This window comes from Pipistrellus kuhlii, unplaced genomic scaffold (assembly GCF_014108245.1).
Source record: "Pipistrellus kuhlii isolate mPipKuh1 unplaced genomic scaffold, mPipKuh1.p scaffold_m20_p_35, whole genome shotgun sequence".
Taxonomy (NCBI): Eukaryota; Metazoa; Chordata; class Mammalia; order Chiroptera; family Vespertilionidae; genus Pipistrellus; species Pipistrellus kuhlii.
In genome coordinates this window covers 2645895-2664950 of record NW_023425535.1, presented here as the reverse complement: position 1 = coordinate 2664950, position 19056 = coordinate 2645895, and the positions used below count along the sequence as shown (strand labels likewise).

Here is a 19056-nt window from a genome sequence, read left to right as displayed (position 1 = left end):
AGTAACAGGAGTCTGAGGTCTACGTTAACAAGAGAATGTAACACCTTCTGTTCTAACACAGGAGCTGGTACCTTTCCGAAGGGCAGACAGCCGTACAGTCAGCTACCCCACTCGGCCGGCCCCTGGACCGTGAAATCAGCCTCATACAGGACAATGGGCCAGGCTGCATTTCACAAACTTCCTTTCCCAGGGCAGGTAGTTAGCCGGGTCTGGCCGTGGGCTCTCCGTGGCTGGCAGCGCTCTGACCGGGAGGAATGGCAGTGTTTGGAAGTTCTTGGCTCAGAAAAGAGTGAGTCCAATGGCTGAGACGCCTGGCTTCCACTTCTGGTGACAGACGGGGAGAAGCAGCCCACGTGTTGGCTCTGGAGAGAGGCCTGCAGTGCTGGGGGGACAGGCCGGCTGCACAGGCCCCGAGTCTGCCAGCGAGAGCCCTTCTCCCATCTCTGCTGCCCACTCCTCAGGGAGGAGGCACTGGGGGGGTGAGGGGGTGGGGGTGGGGGGAGCCCTAGCGGGCAGGGCCAGCCGGTTCCCCAGTGTGGCCAACGGCCTCAGGCTGCTGTGGACATTATTCATGGAAGGAATGTGTCTACAGCTCCAAATTCCCAGAGAAAGACAAGGGGCATCGTTGGGGAGACATTCCTGGGCACATTTTTCTTGCTGTTCATGTGGCCTGAAGCCATTGAACTTGGCGAGCCTGCCCAGAGAGGGTTTTTACACGTCCATTGTCCTCCCCAAAGGCTCCCTCCCCGCCCCCACCTGCTCTTCCCACTGGACCTCCTTCCCCCTCGCCCCCGGAGACCTGCAGCCTGGGAAAGAGCAGGCGCCAGGCCCTGGCCCTGAGCACTTTGCTCCCTGCCCAGTATCCAGTGCTGATACCCTCAGCGTGGCTGGGTGGCTGCACCAGTGGCTTCTGAAGGGTGACGGGCACTTCCCAGCGGCTGTGGTGGCATCAGGCCTCCAGGCACCACCGGGGCAGGAGAGCTCTCGGCTGCCTGACCAAGCGGGAAACTTGCTCCAGCAATAAGAGCAACACATAGTGAGTACCTCCTGCATGCCAAGCACTATTCTGAGAACTCTGCATGTATTAACTCACCAACCCCACAGGAGAGGCCAGTCAGGGGAGGAAGGGAGCCGATTACAAACCCTGGTTGGGAAAGTGAGGCACAGAGCTGCTCAGTGACTCACTGGGGTCCCACAACAGGAAGTGGGAGAGATGGGGTTTGAACTCTGACCTCTCGTATCAGTACGTGATCCCCACGGCTCAGCAGTCCACCTGCAAACACTGCCCTCGTGGCATGTCCCAGCAGCCACAGCAAAAGTCCCGGGGCACAGCGTGGCATAGCTAGGACCTGCATCCCCGGGTGCCCCAGAAGACAAGACCCCCTCGGCGGGGACCCAGCCCTGGGAACTGGAGGTTACCCAGTCCTTCCTATTGTCGCCATTGCTGCTGCAGCTGCTGACAGCACCAGGGACCACAGTTACTCAGTGAGTCTTTGATTTGCAGTGTGCCAGCACCAGGTTTGGTGTTTAGATACATACATACACTTCCATACATGTATCTCACAGACTGAGTGCTGATGCCCCCATGTCACAGATAAGGAAACAGGCACGTTAATCAGCTAGCGAATGCTTGCTGCTGTAGCAAACTGCACAAGGTCAAGGCTTAACCATCTAAAGACTTTCTTGCTCTTGGCATCGTCTCATGCAGGTCAGTCTGAAAGGGGAGAGGAGGGAGAGACCTCTGCTCCGCAAGGTCACGCGAGGACTCAGGCTGCTCCGAGGACCTCCATGTCTTCCTGAGTCCTCCCCATCTGCTTTGTCAGAGGGGAGAGGGATCAGGGACCTCGGGGAGTTTTAGGAGCTCTGACTGCCTCCATCAGGTCCTGTCCGCCCACTGGGAAGGAATGTAGGGGGCGAGCAGCCTGGCTCTGTCCCTAGTTAATCAGTACCCGAATGCACATTCTTGTTCGCCTATAATCAAGTCACTGCCCCTTCCTTAATTATCTGGTCTTGCAAGGTCACTGGTGCCAGTCAGGCTTTTAGACACAATCTAAGTTCCCCTCTGACTGACTCAGGAGGGGCTGTGAAAGCCCATCACAGAAGCCTGGTAGTTAGCAAACGAAGAAACTTAGGGATATATATATATATATGGAGCAATCTATTGTACAGGTTGTTCAGGCTCTGGATGTTTGAACCCCTGAGCAGCAGCGCTGCTTTGAATAAGGTTTTCTGTCCTGATACTCCCGGGGTGTTCAGCCGTCCCTTCTTCCGTGCCAACTCCACACCACCGCCACATTCCACTGCCCACAGCTCGTCCCCACGGCCTGTCCTTCGGGGAGGCTGGGGATGGAGTCAGCCTGTCCAGCCACAGGGACAGGAACCAGTTTGGCCGCCTCCCTGGGCTCAGAGGAACGAGCTGCCAGGAGGGGTGGCTGGGCTCTGATGTCCAGGCGTGTGGTGGTGACCACACTGCCTTGCCTGAAACCAGCTCCAAAGTTGTTTGAACTGAACTCCAGTTTCCTCCATCTTGACAGATCCTCCTGTCCTCCATCCTCCATGGGGCCATGACGGGCTGCGGGTCCAGAGCGCTGCTGTGCGGGTAGGTCGGACTAACAACTAGAAAGAGCCTGACACAGTTCCCACAGTCTTCCCTTCCCTGGGGGAGCTGGGGCCAGGGGTGCAGTGATTGGGCCCATTCCCACCGAGCTGTGATCTCATTGCCACTCCCCAGGCCTGCTGGGGAGGGCCAGCCTCGCCCACCACCACCTTCAAATGGAAGAGTGGTGCCTTCCTCCCCTCTGGCAGTGTGGGCCCAGATTCCAGCCTGTGGAGGAGGGCAGAAGCGCGTGCTGCCACCTAGTGGTGGAAGGAGAAACTGCAGAACATCCGCCCCTGCATCTGCTTCTAGGGGGCAAGTGTCCAAGCCACTTCTGTCCCATCCGAACGCCAGCAGCCTGCTGAACAGAGGCTGGCCTTCGCCATGACCAAGCACAGGTGCCAGGTGGGCGACATCCTGCTCCCAGGGTTTTGCTGTGGAAGCAGCAGCCCGTCCAGGGAGTTCTGCCCAGGCCTCAGCCTTCTGCTGTGTGGAGGGCAGGACTGGTAGTTAGCAAACAAAGCCTGGTAGTTAGCAAACAAAGAAACTTAGGAATATATATATAAGGAGCAATCTCATTGTACAGGTTGTTCAGGCTCTGGATGTTTGAACCCCTGAGCTGGGGCAGGACTGTGGATTCCCTCACCTATCGCTACCACAGGGGGCTGGCTGCCCTGGTTGGTGGGTGCTGGCTTCCCTGGATTGTGGGTGCTGGCCTTGGTAGTGGCAATGAGGTTGCAACTCTGGGGGAATGGGCTGCTGGGTACCATGGCAATCGCCCCATGGAAACCGAGAGGGCCACCAAGTCTCCAGGGACAGCACCCACAGTACATGGCTTCCTGCTTGGGGAGAGGGCCCACACGCTCTGGGTGCCCCACCCTGTCAGATCACACACAGGTGTGCGCACACGTACACAGACATACACGATGTCAGGGGTGAGTTGGCCTGGCCAGACCCCGGTCTCACGTCTGCTAACTCCCTAGGACCACCACTCCTCACTTCCTCGTGCCTCAGGGCCAGGCAGCTCATTAGCCCCAGGGCTCTGCCTCCAGGGCCTCCCTCGCACTCTCTGCACCACCCAGCGGGCATCTGAACACCAAATGCCAAGATGCACTGTTCAGACTGTGGACTCCAACCCAGAGTTCTTAAAAATGAGGTAGAATCAGATCAAAAATGCCAGCGGGGCCTCTTGCAGAAGCTGTAGCACTCCAGAACCCCGCCTCAGTGTAACCCCTGCCTCAGTGTGTGCTGTGTCCCGGCGCGACGTGATCTTATCTCTTTTCCAAAGGTGCGAGGGCACGTGCTGGTGTGCCCACCTCCAGCTCCCAGAGCACTCGGACTCCGTGTGAAGTCAGCCCACCCACGTCTCCTCCCTCCTCAGGTCACCTGACATCTCCCGGTCTGTGGCAAGCCAACGGAGGGCACAGTCTTTGCCAAGCCACTCAGAAGCGCCAAACAGAGCCACTGCCACCCACCGCCGCAGGTCCCGCTGCACGGACCCCAGGTGCGCTGCGGACTGGCTGGCATTCGCATGTCCACGGGGCCCTCTCAGCACAGAGGGCAGCTTCTCTCAGTTCAAGAACAAGGAGGAGCAGCCGCTCTGTACAAGCCTCTGTGCGCTCCCCAGGGCTGGGCGGGCAGCATGGCCACACCTGGCAGACGGTCCTTCCTTCTCCAACATGAGTCCTTCAACAGGTATTTTTGGGGCCACAGAGAGGAGCCCCCTGCCAGACACCCCTCTCAGCCTGGCCAGTGAGGAGCGGTGCTGACTGGGGGCCTCTTCCTCCCAGAGGAAGGCGCTGCCCACTGTGGGTGTGTGCCAGCCTGCCCCCAGCCCACTCCAGCCGGGACCCCCCCTCCAATCTGCCCCCCCTCCAACCTGCCCCCCCCCCACTCCTGCCTGGCCCCAGGCTGGTCAGAAAAGGCGGGCCCTCCAGAATGCTGTGTTCTCACATGTACTGAGCACTTGCTATGCAGCAGGCACTGCTGTGTCTCGCCATCTCTCCAAGGCCCTCCAAGGCCATTCTGTCACCATCCATTAGGCTAAGGGAGATGAGGTGACCTCCACGGCAGAGTTCCCAGCCAGGAAAAGTCAGGACTCCTGGCTCTCTCAGCTGCCGGCTCTCTGTTCCTCCCAGGGCACCCTGGACCCCCTGCCGAGGAGAGGAGGGGAAGGAGCTGGAAACTCCTCCAAACCAACCCAGAGCTCAGGACCAGTGAAAAGTTGTCGTCTTCCTGCCCCAAAGAGGTGGTGCCTGCCCCCAGCAGAAAGGACAGGGACACCCACAGCCCCGAACGAGGACTGGGACTGTCTGAGGATGAAGAGCTTAGGGTAACATTTGGATTTAGCTTGAAATTCAGCTTAGAAGAATATTTTCTCCAGAGTAGGTAAATTTTTTATAGCATCTAGAAAGTATGAGCACAAAAATACACTTAGTATTAAAAAACTATCATTTCATTTTAAGTGCTCATTATTATTGTTTTTCCTTATTTCATAGGGTTTGGCTTTTATTTTTAAGTACTATTTTATTACTATCGCTGCTAGAAGTCCCCCGCGAAGGGGAATTACACCACCTCATGGTGACGTAGTCACCTATTGCTCCGCACCACACGCTGGCTCTGGCTCCCTGTCCTCCGAGCTGGTGAGGGGTGAGGCCCCGCGCCACACAGAACGCCCCACCGCGCCTGGTGTCCTCGCAGGGCCGCGCCAGCCTGTGTGTCGTTCTGATGTTAGTGTGTGTGCGGGCGACCTGTGGCTTGAACACTCCAGGAGACTGGGAACCCTGAGCAAAGGATGCCGGGACCGAAGGTCAGCCTCGGCACCTGCCCCGCCACACTCAGCTGTCCAGCTGCCATGATCTGCATGGATCCGGCCACTAGCCGGGCTCCTTCCCCTGAGATAGCCAGCGGGGCTTTTGTACCTGCACCGGGACCTTGGAAGATGCCCAGCCATGGAGGAGGCTGCTCCCTAGAAAGACTGAGGGCCCCACTGCCGGTGGTGAGCTGCCCGCTTCCCGGGGGCACGGGCGGGCACTGCACAGGGCTGCCAGCAGAGACTTAACGCCGCTGTGTGATTCCTGCTTCTTCCCTTTAGACACAGCGCCTCTGGGGGTGGCAGCGCTCTGCCCGGAGGGCAGCCAGGCCTGTCCGTGCCCTGCCCGTCCCGGGTTCAGAGGGAGCTGGGCCCATGGCCAGATGCTGGCACTGCCAAGAGTGAGTGCCTGGGAGGCCGAGAGGAGACCTGGGAGGAAGAACTTTCGAGGCCGGGCGGTGGGCAGTGTGTGCCGGGTAAGACTGCTCACCAAGCGCCAGGCGAGCTGATTTCCCCACACCACCTACCAGCTCTCAGACCCTGGTTTCTGGCAGATTAACTCAGTTCTATCTGTATGAACCGCGATTTCCACCCTTTTCACCTCATGGCATGTAAGCTAATTGCTAAAATTCTGCCGACACCAGAAATACATTTTTTTTTGCCAGTCTGACAAACATAATAGTAAAATTTTGATCCATTCACACTGGAGGGCTATTGTGTTGGCTGTTGCCATTTTTTAATTTGACATTCTCAGTCGGGGTGGGGACCGTCTGCCCAAGGGCCCGTGAAATCACTGGGTCTGGCCCTGCCAAGGCTCTGGGGGTAAGTAATTAAATGTCTGACCAAACAGAGCAGGCTGACTTTTAAGTTGATATTTGTATGGCCTGGGAATGATGTTATAGACATTCAAATGGCCCTTGTCAGAGACAAGGACCCCACTCCTGGTCTCAGGGAAAAGAGGTCAGGCACTGCGTGTTTTAAAATTCTTGCAGCAGAAAATCGCTGTAGAAAGGGAGCCCTCGTGCACTGCTGGCGGGCATGCAGGCTGGTGCAGTAGGGAGTTTCCTCAAAAACTGAAAAATGGAACTGCCATTTGACCCAGTGACCACACTGCTAGGAATAAATCCTACGAAGCCTGAAACACCAATCAGAAAGAATGTGTGCAGCCTCCATGTCACAGCAGCACAGCTTACAATGGCTAAGATCTGTAAACAGCCCAAGTGCCCATCAGCAGCTGAGTGGACAAAAAGCTGTGGCACATCTACATCATGGGATATGCTGCAGCAATAAAGAAGAAGGATCTCTTACCCTGTGGGACAGCATGGAGGGACCTGGAGAGCACTACCCCGAGAGAAATAAGTCAATGTGAGGAAGACAAGTATCACATGACCTCACTCATATGTGGAATCTAATGAACAAAATAGAACCAGAGACACAGAAACATGAAACAGACTGGAATCTCAGAGGGAAGGGGGCGGTTGGCGGGGGGAGAGGGAGGACAAGCGGGAAAGATTAACCAAACAGCTGACTTGCATGTGTGCGTGGTCCACGGACAGACAATAGAAGTAAAGGCCTGGGAGGGGGTGGGAGCGGGAGGAGGAGGTTAATGGAGGGAGAGGGGACATCTGTAATACTTTCAATAATAAAGATAAACATTAAAAACTGTGTACTTTATTTTTTTCACATTCTTTCTTTAAATGCACCTTCGCTGTTGGAAGGATTACAGATGTCCCCTTGGTTTGTTTGCTTATTTTTTCCCTCCGACCCTGGCACCTGCCCCTCCCGGGCCTTCCCCACTCCCTGTCTGAGTCCTTGGCTGTGCAGACATGCATGTAAATTAATAAAGATACATTTAAAGAAGATAGGGTCAGATTCCCCAGGTTAAGGGTTCAGTCCTCGAAGACTGTCCTGTCCCCCCATCCAATGCCAATCACAAGTCCAGGTTGTCACCTGTGCTTCTGACCAACTTGCTCTGGACCGAAGCCTCCAAGGCCCCCCTGGGATTGGTGCATTTGCTGGAGTGGCTCAGGGCTTGAGGGAACACGTCACTCTCAGGATCGGGGGTTATTATGAAGGACCTACCTCAGGAGCAGCCCGATGGGGTGTGTGTAGGGTAAGGGGTGGGGGAGGGGCCACAGACCCGCCTGATCCTGAGCCTGCTGCTCTCCCCAGTCTCCACGACCCAACCCGGGTGCCCCCACAAGCTCCTCTGCTGGCTGTTCACGGGCTCTGTTAGGCAGGGGACAGGGTTCCCAGCTTTCACCACAGGCTGGCTCTCCTGGCAACCAGCCCATCCTCAGGTGCTTCCAGGGTCCTCTCATTAACAAGACGGAGGACACCTGCTCATTCTGCTCAGGTGGGGATGTGAGGCTTTTGGGAGCTCCACGTCAGGAACCAGAGGACCTAATACAAGGCACATTTCCTCTGTAAATCGCAAAAGCTCCGCAGGCAGCTGACTGCCCGCCGGAGGAGAGGCCCAGGTGGGAACTGACTCAGGGGCTGGAACCCCAGCCACACCGGGCCGCCCAGAGCCACCGCAGAGAGATGGTGTGGGCGCCTGGCCAGGCAGAGGTGAGGCTTGGCGGGAATCGGGAGTCAGGAGACAGGCCTGGCCTGGAGATGGCAGATCTCTCCACTAGATGGCACTCACAGCCTAACTTCCCCTCACATTTTTATTCTGATGAAAAAGTGGAGTATTTTTATACTGCTGAAGAGCACAAACAGGACTCTGACCTAGCATTCGCCTGGCTGATTTATGCACATTCACACAGGCCTGTGCAGAGGGGAAGAGGGTGGAGACGCAGCCCTGGAGCCTGGTGCCGAACTGCTGTGCTGCGTACAAAGGGCTGCTCTCCGTCCTACAGCCGCATCCTGGCCTCCCGGGCAGGTGGTTAGGACGCTAACGCCCGTGCCAGGGGCCTGAGTTGGAGGGCAGCTTTAGAAGCCAGGCGGCCTGGGTACAAGCCCTGAACCTACCACTGCCTGGCTCTGGGCCTTTCCCACCTCCAGCGCCCTTCTTCGTGAAGTGCCGCAGCCTTGGAAGGGTGTACTGTGGGAGGCAAGGTAAAGGCCCACAGAGAGGCCCCTCCTAATTCCCGGGACCTGGGACCGTTACCTTATGGCGCCCCCCCCCGCCCCCTCCCTGTCCCCTGCATGTTGGAAATCCGTGCAAATAGCTCTGACCCAGCGAAAAGCGGGCACCGCGGTGACTGTCCGTGTCTGGTCCTGGGCAGGTGCTCAGTGCCTTTCTGACTCTATGGCCGGGGGTGCTGACTTCCACCTTATCCTTCTCCGGTCTCAGGGCCCTCGCCCAGCCCCTCCTTCCCTGTGCCCAGCTCCCCGCCCTGAGATGGCAGGTGTCAACTTTGATCAAATAATTGAATTGATCCCCTCCCCTGGGCAGACCTACAGGCACACAGACCACATTCCTTCTCCCCTCCGGACTTCCCCAAATCCAGACCCTCACAGAGAGTGCTCTGCCCAGAAAAAGCCGCCTAGCCCTTTAAAAACCTCTGACTCCCTGCCTTTGTGGGCTGGTGCCTTTTGGGGCTCAGCCCAGCTGGTATCCAGATGATCTGACCAATTCATCATCCCTCCCCACATCGGCCTCGTGCATCCATCCTCCTTAGGCGAGCCTCACAGCAGGGCCCTGCCCACCTCACTGCCCTCCTTTCTTCTCTGCCTTCTCTCCTCTCTTCTCTGTTTTCTCTTCACTCATGGTCTACAGTCAGCCGAGCCTCAGTACCCTCCGCCCTCCCTCCCCCGGTCTGGGATCGCTCTGCTGCCCCCTTCTCTGGCCCTGGCACTGGGAGAGATGCCTGTGGAACTGGCTGCTGGGCCTCCATGCAGGGCCTCCAGCCGGAGGCTCTCCCTGCCCTTCAGCCCCAGCTGGTGCCTCCGGGGCCCCAGGATGGACAGAGCAGAGGCGAAGGCGTGCATTCGCTCCCGGCTCCCAGCGGTGGCTTGTGCTGGCTGGCCTGAGCCTCAGGAAGACGCTGGGCCCCCTGAGCCTGGGAAGGCCCACGCCATGCTGGCCACCGTGTCCGATGGCTGGGCGCCCAGGCTGCTCTGAGACCCAGGGCGGCCTGGCACAGTCAGGTCACAGCCACTGCTTCCCAGAGGAACGTCTCCCGCGGACACACTGGGACTCCAGACCTCAGGCACACGTTCCCATCCCGCCCTCAAGCCTGCTGCCCTCCCCGCAGGCCTTCTCTGTCCCCAGGGAGCCAGTCCCTGCGGAGCAGGCCAGCTGGGCCAGCATCAGTCCCCAGGGAGCAGCTCGCGGCATGGCTGTATACCCTGCCTCCTCGCTCCCTGGGCGGGGAGACATCTCTGAGACCTGCTCCCCACGTCAGAGCTGCGGGAACTGAGTCCCGGTGCCCAGCAGCAGCCGGCTCGCAGCAACCCTGACTGCTCCCTTCTCCACGCCCTGCGGGCGGTGTGTTAGGGGCAGATAGAATGTGGGACCAGCTGTAATTGTAAGAAATGTTGACCATGCTGTTAACCGGGACTGTTTTGCTCTGATTAGAGAAGGCATATCTAACCTGCTGGGAGTTGCACGTGGGACCTGGGAGCCCACCTGGAAACGCAGCCCATCCTCCCCATCGGGAGCTGCCTATTGTCTTGGAAAGACGAGCAACCTTGTGGCAGAAACCAGAGGTCCAGCCCTTGGCAAACCCCCAGCCCCTGGCCAACCCCCAGCCGCATTGCCTGTAAACTGTAACCATCACACCCATTTTTCATGCCCGTCCTGATCCTTTTCCTACTTTCCTCGTGATCTCTGTCCTGGACCCCACGTGAGCGCTGGCTTATAGAGGGACGGAGAGCAGATGTTTGTGGATGGCCTGCTCTTTCCCGTGCTGCCGGCAGGATTGATGTTAACACTCTGGCCACCTGAGCCTGGGAAGGCTCACGCCATGCTGAATTGGCTCGAGTATGACGGTAGTCCGGACCTCTGGCTGTCCGGCTTCAGTGCCTCCTATACAGGGCTCAGGCGCGGCTCCGGCTCTGCTCCCAGGCCAGAGGGGTGTCGGGCGGGACGCCACACGCTGCCTGCACTGCCCGTCCCTCTGAGCAGATCGGCTCAGGCACCCACGGGCTCAGTAACAGTAACATTTCAAAACAGGGAGCTTCAAAGAGTGGTTTTGTGACTCTACTGCGATAGCAATTCTCTGGTTAGTCATTCCTTCACAGTGACGGGGAGCACAAGACATTTTCGGGGGGCTAGCAATCTGAATCTGCGCCACTAACCTGCCTTCCATCGCACACTCTTGTAGCCGATAATTACCTCCACCTGTGAAAGAATGTAGGCGATAGCAGCCTGCTCTGTACCGAGTTAATCAGTGTCCCGAATGCACATTCCTGTTAGTTAGCCTGTAGTCCAGTCACTGCCCTTCCTTAATTATCTGGTCTTGCAAGACTGGTTTATCTAAATACTCCCATTTACAGAGGCCGTAAACCATGAACCATATACAACCCCAGAGGAAGTTATTAGCACTGGCGCCAGGGCAGGCCTTTAGGTGTGGTCTCACGGCCCCCATCTCAACACACGGGGCTTTTTGCAAAGCCTGAAAAAGGTCCGGAAGTCCCATCCATATTTGAGGACAAAGAAACCAAAGGGTATAAAGAAAGCCCTCTCCTTATTGGCTTGCTCAGGATTTGGAACCAGGCTCCCCTGAGTCACGGTGCTGGTGCATCTGGAAATAAAGGGTTCTCCCTGTGTCTCCGAGCGCTCCTGTGTGTTTCCGGTCGCCTGTGAATTCCGTAACAGCTGAATCGCAGTTCCCTTTGGAAACGCCTTGACTGCTGCAGCGGCCCCTGTGCAGGTCACCTGCACTGGGGGTTTGGACCTTCACTCTAGGACGCCCCAGGGATCGGTTTCTTCCCTGTGTTTACTGTGAATTTAAAAACCCATCAAAAGCTAATCACCCCATGATTGATCGGATTTTCTGATTTCCCCCAAATTCACCACATCCTCTAGTTTGACCAAATTTCTGAGTCGTGAAAAGAGATGGTGCTGGAGTTTCATGAAGGAGCTCTGCCTTCCCAAGCTCAGGCATGGCAACACCCCCATGAGGCCCCCGGGGCCCACCTACCTGGGCTGATCTCAAAGAGGTGCTTCCCCACGTCCTCAGGGCCAGGAAGACGCTGGGCCACCTGCGTCCCTTGCAGAGAAATGTGTCCCTGAAGGAGAGAGACAAACACAGACACAGCGGCATGAGAGGACTGGGAAAGGTCTGCAGGGGTTTGGGGGGGGGCACGGAGGGAGAAAGGGAGGGCTGCTGGTAGGCTGGGTGCCAGGCGGGGTGCGGGCTCCTCCAAGCAGGTGTCAGGCTCTGCAGAGGCCCTGCACGGTTCCCAGTGGGATGGGCACCGTCAGCACTATCCAGAGCTGTTACTCCCATGGTGATGGGGTGGTGGTAGGGCAGGTTCCCCTCAAGTGGAGTGCTCCCTGTTCCAATGTTCCTTCCTGGTTGAAGAGGGTCAGGGAGAGAAAGGTTGGCGCACTGAAGTGGGTAACGCGGGTAAAGGAGCAGCAGATCTGTGCAACTCTAGCTGCCCTCCTGGCCAGGGTGACCATTCACTGTGTAAGGGCAGTTGGCTGTGACACACAGGGACCCAGCACACCTGGTGCCAAGTGCCTGGAATGCCTGTGTGTGTACATTACTGGGGCCAGTAAGTAGCTGAGCCAGGATTTGAACCCAGTTACGTTTCAGGGATGGGGTTGAAATGGGTTTGCCATGAAGAGAACTAGAAGTGTTGTCAAAGCCACATGCAGTCTGAGTGGACACACCTGAGCATGAATGGAAAGGAGAAAGACCTCACAGAGGTCAGTCACTAACAGAGGAGAGGCAAGAGGAGGCCCACCCACGCTCTAACCCTGGAATCTGGTAGCAAGGCTGAAAGGTGCCCGGAAAGGGCAGGGCGTCGGAATGGGCAGGCTGACAGCTGTAAAGACTGTGACGAAAAGACGTGTAAGGAGTCAGTGTGAAGCACCCAACTGAAGCACTCGGGCAGGTCTCCACCTTGAACAGGCACCAGGATCCTCCAGGGATTGCTGAAACACGGAGCACCGAGCCTGGTGGTTGAGAGGAGAAACAGGCCCTCTGAGAAAAAGAAGCTTCCTGATGTGTAGTGCTTGCCAATCCTGTGCTCTAAGTGCCCACCCCACGAGACAGATTCCAGGACACAACTGAGCACGGTGCTGTGACGAGCTGCACACCAGTGCTTCTACCACACAGATACAGTAACCTCCAGAGCACAGGTAAATAAAGTAAAACAACCAGAGTGCTGGAAGCCAGTTCCAGCATGTAATAATTGCAAGAGTTTCATCAAAAGGTTGATGTAATTTGGGAACTCAACAAGGGCTGAGTCACATATGTTATTGCCTATTGGAATGGCTAAAGGCATTTTCCCCAAATCCGAATAGGATGATTGTTTGCTGCCAGACAGCTCAGGGCATCTTAATTTACACGTTATTGCCTCCTACTGGCCAAATACCTGATCAGCTGTAGGCTATTCCCCTGATAATGGCTTCTGTACAAAACCCTGGCCTTTAAAGTGTATATCTCCACCTTGTTTTAGGACAATTTGTGTTAATAAAAAGCAAGGGGTCCTGAGACAAAGAGAACTTAGCTCCTTTAGCTAAAGCTCCTTTGACCCCCAATGTCTTTTAAAATTATCTTTCATCTCTGGACGCTTATTTAATATACCCAAAGCCCCTTCACCAGATTCCAGAGCCTTCTAGATGCCCGATCAGGACCCAATGGCGTTAAATGTTGCCTAACATCCAGCATTACCAGAGAGTGATACATTTTGAGTATTTAAACCTATTTGTTTTATTTTATTTTATTATTTTTATTGTTTTTCAGAGGTAGAGGAAGGGAGAGGGAGATAAAGATCAATTTGTGAGCAAAACATCAATTGACTGCCTCTTGCCTGCCCCCCACTGGAGACTGAGCCTAAACCTGGGTATGCGCCCTGACTGGTAATTGAACCAGCAACCTTTCAGTGCATGGAATGATGCACAACCACTGAGCCACACTGGCCAGGGCTGGACCTTTATTTTTAATATGATTTATTTAATTATAAGCTGTAGGATTTAATTTCTAATAAGGGAAGTGTTTAACAACTGGCTGGCAAGCATACCACTGATATACCATCCTGGGTTTCTCCTTCTGCAGGTCTGAGCAAAGTAAGAGAGTTTGCACTTAGAGAAAGTAACCAAAGGAAGTTGCCTTCCCCAGGAGCCTACTCAGCACCCACCTCCTCATGTATAAAAGGATCCGCATTGTGAGGTGGTGGTGAGAACTGGGTGATTGGGTATTTGCCCAGAGGCCTTGGAGAGCTGAGTCTGAGCTTCTGTGCACCTGGACTCGCCCAGGTCTTAAGGACAAGGACAGCCCACCTTAAGCCCCTCAGAAAGTGCCCTCAACCAGAAGGATGTGGGGTTTCTGTGAAAAGCACAAAGTGAGTGTTAGCACTTTGGAGGGGCCAGGTGGCCCCCTTACTGCAGTGCTTGGCAAGAGGCAGGGCACACGGTGCATAGCACCTAACAGATGGGCACCTGGGCACCAGGAGGGAATGTGCAGACTCAGGCAAACTGCAGCTTCTCAAAGGTGAGGCCCTTTCCTATCCCTTGTGTCTGACCGAGCTTGGGCACATGTGCTCTATTTTGCACCTTACTCAGGCTGCACGTGTCCTGAGAGGCTGCAATTACCTAATGAGTTTCCAGTTCCACACCAATGCAGCCCGTTGGTGTAAGTGACTAATGGATGAAGGGTGTGTGATTCTGTTTGCATTCAGCGGGAATCCACTCCCAGGCCTGCTGCTGTCTGACCATAGCTCCTGGCTCCCCACCTTCGTGTCCACGCCAGCCTGAGGGGTCCGTGGGCGGCAGGTGGAGCCACAACCTCCAGAATCTCATTTGCTCAGAGAGAACAGCCCCGGGGAAATGGGTAAGGCTGCCCAGCAGAGGGCCTTTAGGAGACAGAATATTTCTTATATTAGGGCCCAGTTAGCAGTTTTACTAAAAATCCATAATTTCTATGGCGTATTAAGTGCAAACTCCAGAAACACTATAGGCAGGGGGAGCAGCTCCTGGCTAGCCTTGCTCCCCTCTTTTGATTAAACCCAGCAGTGGGGAACCAAGGCTGCTTCCCCTTGGGGGTGGTGAAGAGATGTGAAAACTAGAAAGCCCCATGGTCAGATTCTGTGTTTATTAGTCAGCTATTGCTATATTGTAAATTACCCCATAACTTAGAACTTGAAATAATAACAAACATTTATTCTCCTATAGGATTTCTGTAGGTCAGGAATTTTGGAATGGCTTAGCTGAGTGGGTTTAGCACAGGATCTTTTATGAAGTGACAGTCAAGATGTTGGGCGGGGCTGCAGACACCTGACAGCTTCAAAGAGGCCAGAGGATATGTTCCCAGAAGGCTCCTTCAATGGGGGAATAGATGGAAAATAAACCCTCAATTCAAATGTACATTATGCAAATGAAAAATACAGTGGATGGGATGAACAGATTTGACATTGCAGATGAAAAGATTAAAGAACTTGACTGTATAGTCATAGAAACTACTCAAAATAAAACACACTGGGAAAATAGAATTTAAAAAATGAACAGAACATCAGTGAGAGGACAGACAACTTCGAGCCATCTAATATATGTGTAATTGGGATGCCTGAAAAGGACGAGGGGACTGAAAACTATCTGAATAAATAATGGCCGAAACTTCTTCAAATTTATGAACAGTATAAATCCACAGATATAAGAAGTCCGCTGAGCCCCAAGTACAAGAAACAAGAAGAAAAGTACATGAAATTAAAGGGCTGAAACTCGATTATGAAAACAATCTCTTAAAAGTAGCCAGAGGAAAATTGTACAATATGTACAGAGAAAAAGGTAAGGATGGCAGCAGATTTCTTAAAAGAAGCAACGCGAACAATATCATTAAAGTATTGAAAGAAAAATCTGTCAACCTAGTATTCTGAATCCAGTGAAAATATTCCTCAAGAATGAGGGCTAAGACCTTTAAGATATTAAAAAGCTTAAATAATGAGGTACCAATAGACTCACATGAGAAGACTCGTTAAAGGCAATAAGGCAAAAGAAAAGTAATATTCTCTGGAAATAAAGATTTACCAAAAAGAATGGAGATTACTGAAATGGTAAGTATATGAACAAATATATAAATTTTTCTTATTATTTAAATCTGTTTAGAATGTAACTGCCTGATTAAATAAAAATAAGTAATAGTGCCCTACCCGGTTTGGCTCAGTGGGTGGAGCATGGGCCTGAGGACCAAAGGGTACCAGGTTCAATTTCAGTCAAGGGCACATACCTTGATTGCAGGCTCCTCCCTGGCCCAGACCAGGGTAGGGACCCCTGCAGGAGGCAAACATTCGATGTATTTCTCTCACACTGATGTTTCTCTCTGTCTTTTCCTCTCTCTTACAATCTACCTAAAAATCAATGAAAAAATATTCTCGGGTGAAGATTAACAACAACAAAAAAATAGTATAGTGTTAGGTTTATCACATATGTAAAAGCAACATGTATATCAATAATAGCACAAAGAACTGGGGGGAATAAATGTAAGTGTACTGTTTTAAGTTTATTTTATGATACATAAGATGATATATAATTTGAAGATAGTCCATGAAAAGTTAAAATTGTTTACTAAAACCCTAAAGCAACCACTAATATAATAAAATAAAATGTTAAAGCTAATCCAGCAAATAAGATAAAATGCAATTAAAATTTTTAATTGTTATAAATGGAGACAGAAAAAGCAGTGAAAAAGGAACTAGGCCAAATAGGAAACAAATAGCAGGATGATGATATATTTAAACTTAATCATATCAATAATCACATCAAATGAAAATAACCTAAATACCCCTGATTGAAAGGCAGAGTTTGCCACATGGACAAATAAAAGTAAAGTGTCTATATAAATAACAGACAAAAGAGATTTCAGGACAAAGAATATTACTAGTTATTTCACAAAAGGGTATTAAAATGACACAATAATCTTAAAAGTTTATGCACCAAGCCCTGACCAGTTTGGATAGAGCTCAAGGGTCCCAGGTTCAGTTCTGGTCAAGGGCATGTACCTTGGTTGCGGGCTCCATCCTCAGTAGGGGGTGTGTGGGAGGCAGCTGATTGATATTTCTCTCTTACTGATGTTTCTAACTTCCTCTCCTTCTCCTTTTCCCTCTTTAAAAAAATCAATAAAATAAAAAAATATATAAAAAGTTTATGTACCAAAATACATGAAGCAAGAACTAACAAAACTTTAAGAAGAAATAGGAAATAAACAATCATGGTAAAAAATTTCAATATGTCTTTATCAATAATTGACAGAACAAGTAGACAAAAAATTAGTAAGGATATAGATGACCTGGAAAAACACTATCAACCAACTTGACCTCCTCACGGCCTCATTTACTCTTTTCAAATAGACCTATAGCTTTTACTAAGATGGGCATAAACAAGTCTCAATAAATGAAAGAAAATTCAAATACAACATATATTCTTGGACCACAATAGAATTTTAAGTTAAAAGTCAATAACAGAAAGATTTCTGGGAAATTCTCCAATAATTGAAAACCAATTAATGCACTTCTAAATAATTCATAGGTCAAGAAAAATTTTTTAAAAAGAAAGGCTAAAAAGTACCCTGAACTGAATAAAAATGCAACCATAACATACAAAAATTTGTGAAATGCCTTTAAAGGAGTACTTAGGGGGTAAATTATAACACAAAATACTGATGTTAATAAAGAAGAGAGGCCTCAAATCAATAACCTCAGGTTTCACTTTGAGAAATGACACAAAGAAGAACAAATAAAACTGAAAATAAAAGAAAGAAAAAAAAATAAAGATTTGAGTAGCTATAAATAAAATGAAAAATCTACATATATAAAAGCCTACATGAATGGCTGACTGGCCGACCGACCAACCATCCAGTAGCTATGAAGTGCACTGACAACCAGGGGGCAGATGCTCAACACTGGCTGGCCTGTGGGGATCAGGCTGAAACCAGCAGTCTGAAATCCCCCCAAGGGGTCCTGGACTGAGAGAGGGCACAAGTGAGGCTGAGGGACCCCACTGGTGCACAAATCTGTGCACCAGGCCTCTAGTATAAAAATAATAGACAAAACTAATGAAACTAAAAGCTGGTTCTTTGAAGAGATCAATGCAATTAATAAGGGTTTAGCAAGACTAATTGGAAAAAAAAAGAGAGAAGATAAATTACCAACACCAGGAACGAGAGAGGTGACACCACTACAGATTCTCCAGATCATACAAAGCTAATAAAGTAATGTTAAGAAGAACAATATGCTAGTAAATATGAAAACTTAGATGAAATGGACCAAAAAAGACACAAACTACTGAAGCTCACTGAAGAAGAAATAGCTAAATAGCCTTGTATCTGGTAAAGAGATAGATTTAGTAGACAAAAAACTTTCCACAAAGAAACTCCAGGCTCCAATGGCTCCCATGGCGAACTCCACCAAACATTTAAGGAAGAAATAATATCAACACTGCACAAACTCTTCTTGAAAATTTAAAGAGGGCATCCTTTGCAATGCATGGTATGAGGCTGGTATCACATGGATATAAAAACAGTGAAAGATCGTACAAGTAAAGGACTCTACAGACCAATATTCTTCAGGAACATACATGCAACAATTCTTGGTGAAATTTTAGCAAATAAAATTCAACAAAATATAAAAAGAAAAATACTTAATTACCAACTAAGGTTTATCCCAATTGTATATGTTAGTTTAACATTCCAAAATCAATCAATGTAATCCATCATGTTAATAAGCTGAAAAAGATAAAAGTTAAGATCATCTCAAAATATATAGAAAAGGCATTCGACAAAGCTTCAACATCCATTCCTGATAAAAAATTCGTAACAAACTAGGGATAGAAGAGGACTTCAACATGATAAAGGGTATATATACTGAATGGCCAGATTATTATGATCTCTGAACCCATAATAATCTGGCCACTCAGTGTATATCCTATATAATAAAAGGCTAATATGCAAATTGTCCCCTTGACCAGGAATTTGACCAGCAGGCAGATCAGCCAACTGCTCATGTCCTTTCCCCCTGGCCAGGCTGGTTGGACCCCACCCATGCACAAATTTATGCATTGGGCCTGCATAAATGCATATATATATATATATATATATATATATATATATACACACACACACACACACACACACATATATATACATATACACACATATGTATATATGTACACGTATGCACACATGTGTATATATTTAAATATTTAAATATGTAAATATATAAATATCTATATATCTATATATCTATATCTATATCTATATCTATATCTATATCTATATCTATACTGAGTGGCCAGATTATTATACATTCAGAGATCATAATAATCTGGCCACTCAGTGTATATATATTTTACAAAGCTAACATCTTGCTAAAAGCTTTTTCCTAAGACTAGGAATGATGTTTATTAGCACAACTTCTATTTTTCCTAGAGTCCTAGCTGCTGTAATAAGGCAAGAAAAAGAACAATAAATTGTCCAGATTGAAAAGGATTAAGTAAAACTGTTGTTATAGCCAACATAATCATGTTTTCTGT

At 50.8% G+C, this 19056-nt stretch overlaps 1 protein-coding gene across 4 annotated transcripts in view; it reads right to left on the bottom strand.

The window, feature by feature from the left end:
- The window catches only part of ARHGAP22 (Rho GTPase activating protein 22), a 135678-nt gene that overhangs the window by 69109 nt on the left and 47513 nt on the right, over window positions 1-19056 (bottom strand). For all 4 annotated transcript variants that reach the window (XM_045570687.1, XM_045570689.1, XM_045570690.1 and 1 more), the window contains exon 3: window positions 11504-11591. In XM_045570687.1, the coding sequence (XP_045426643.1) occupies window positions 11504-11591 (88 nt within the window). The remainder of the gene's footprint in view (window positions 1-11503; window positions 11592-19056) is intronic.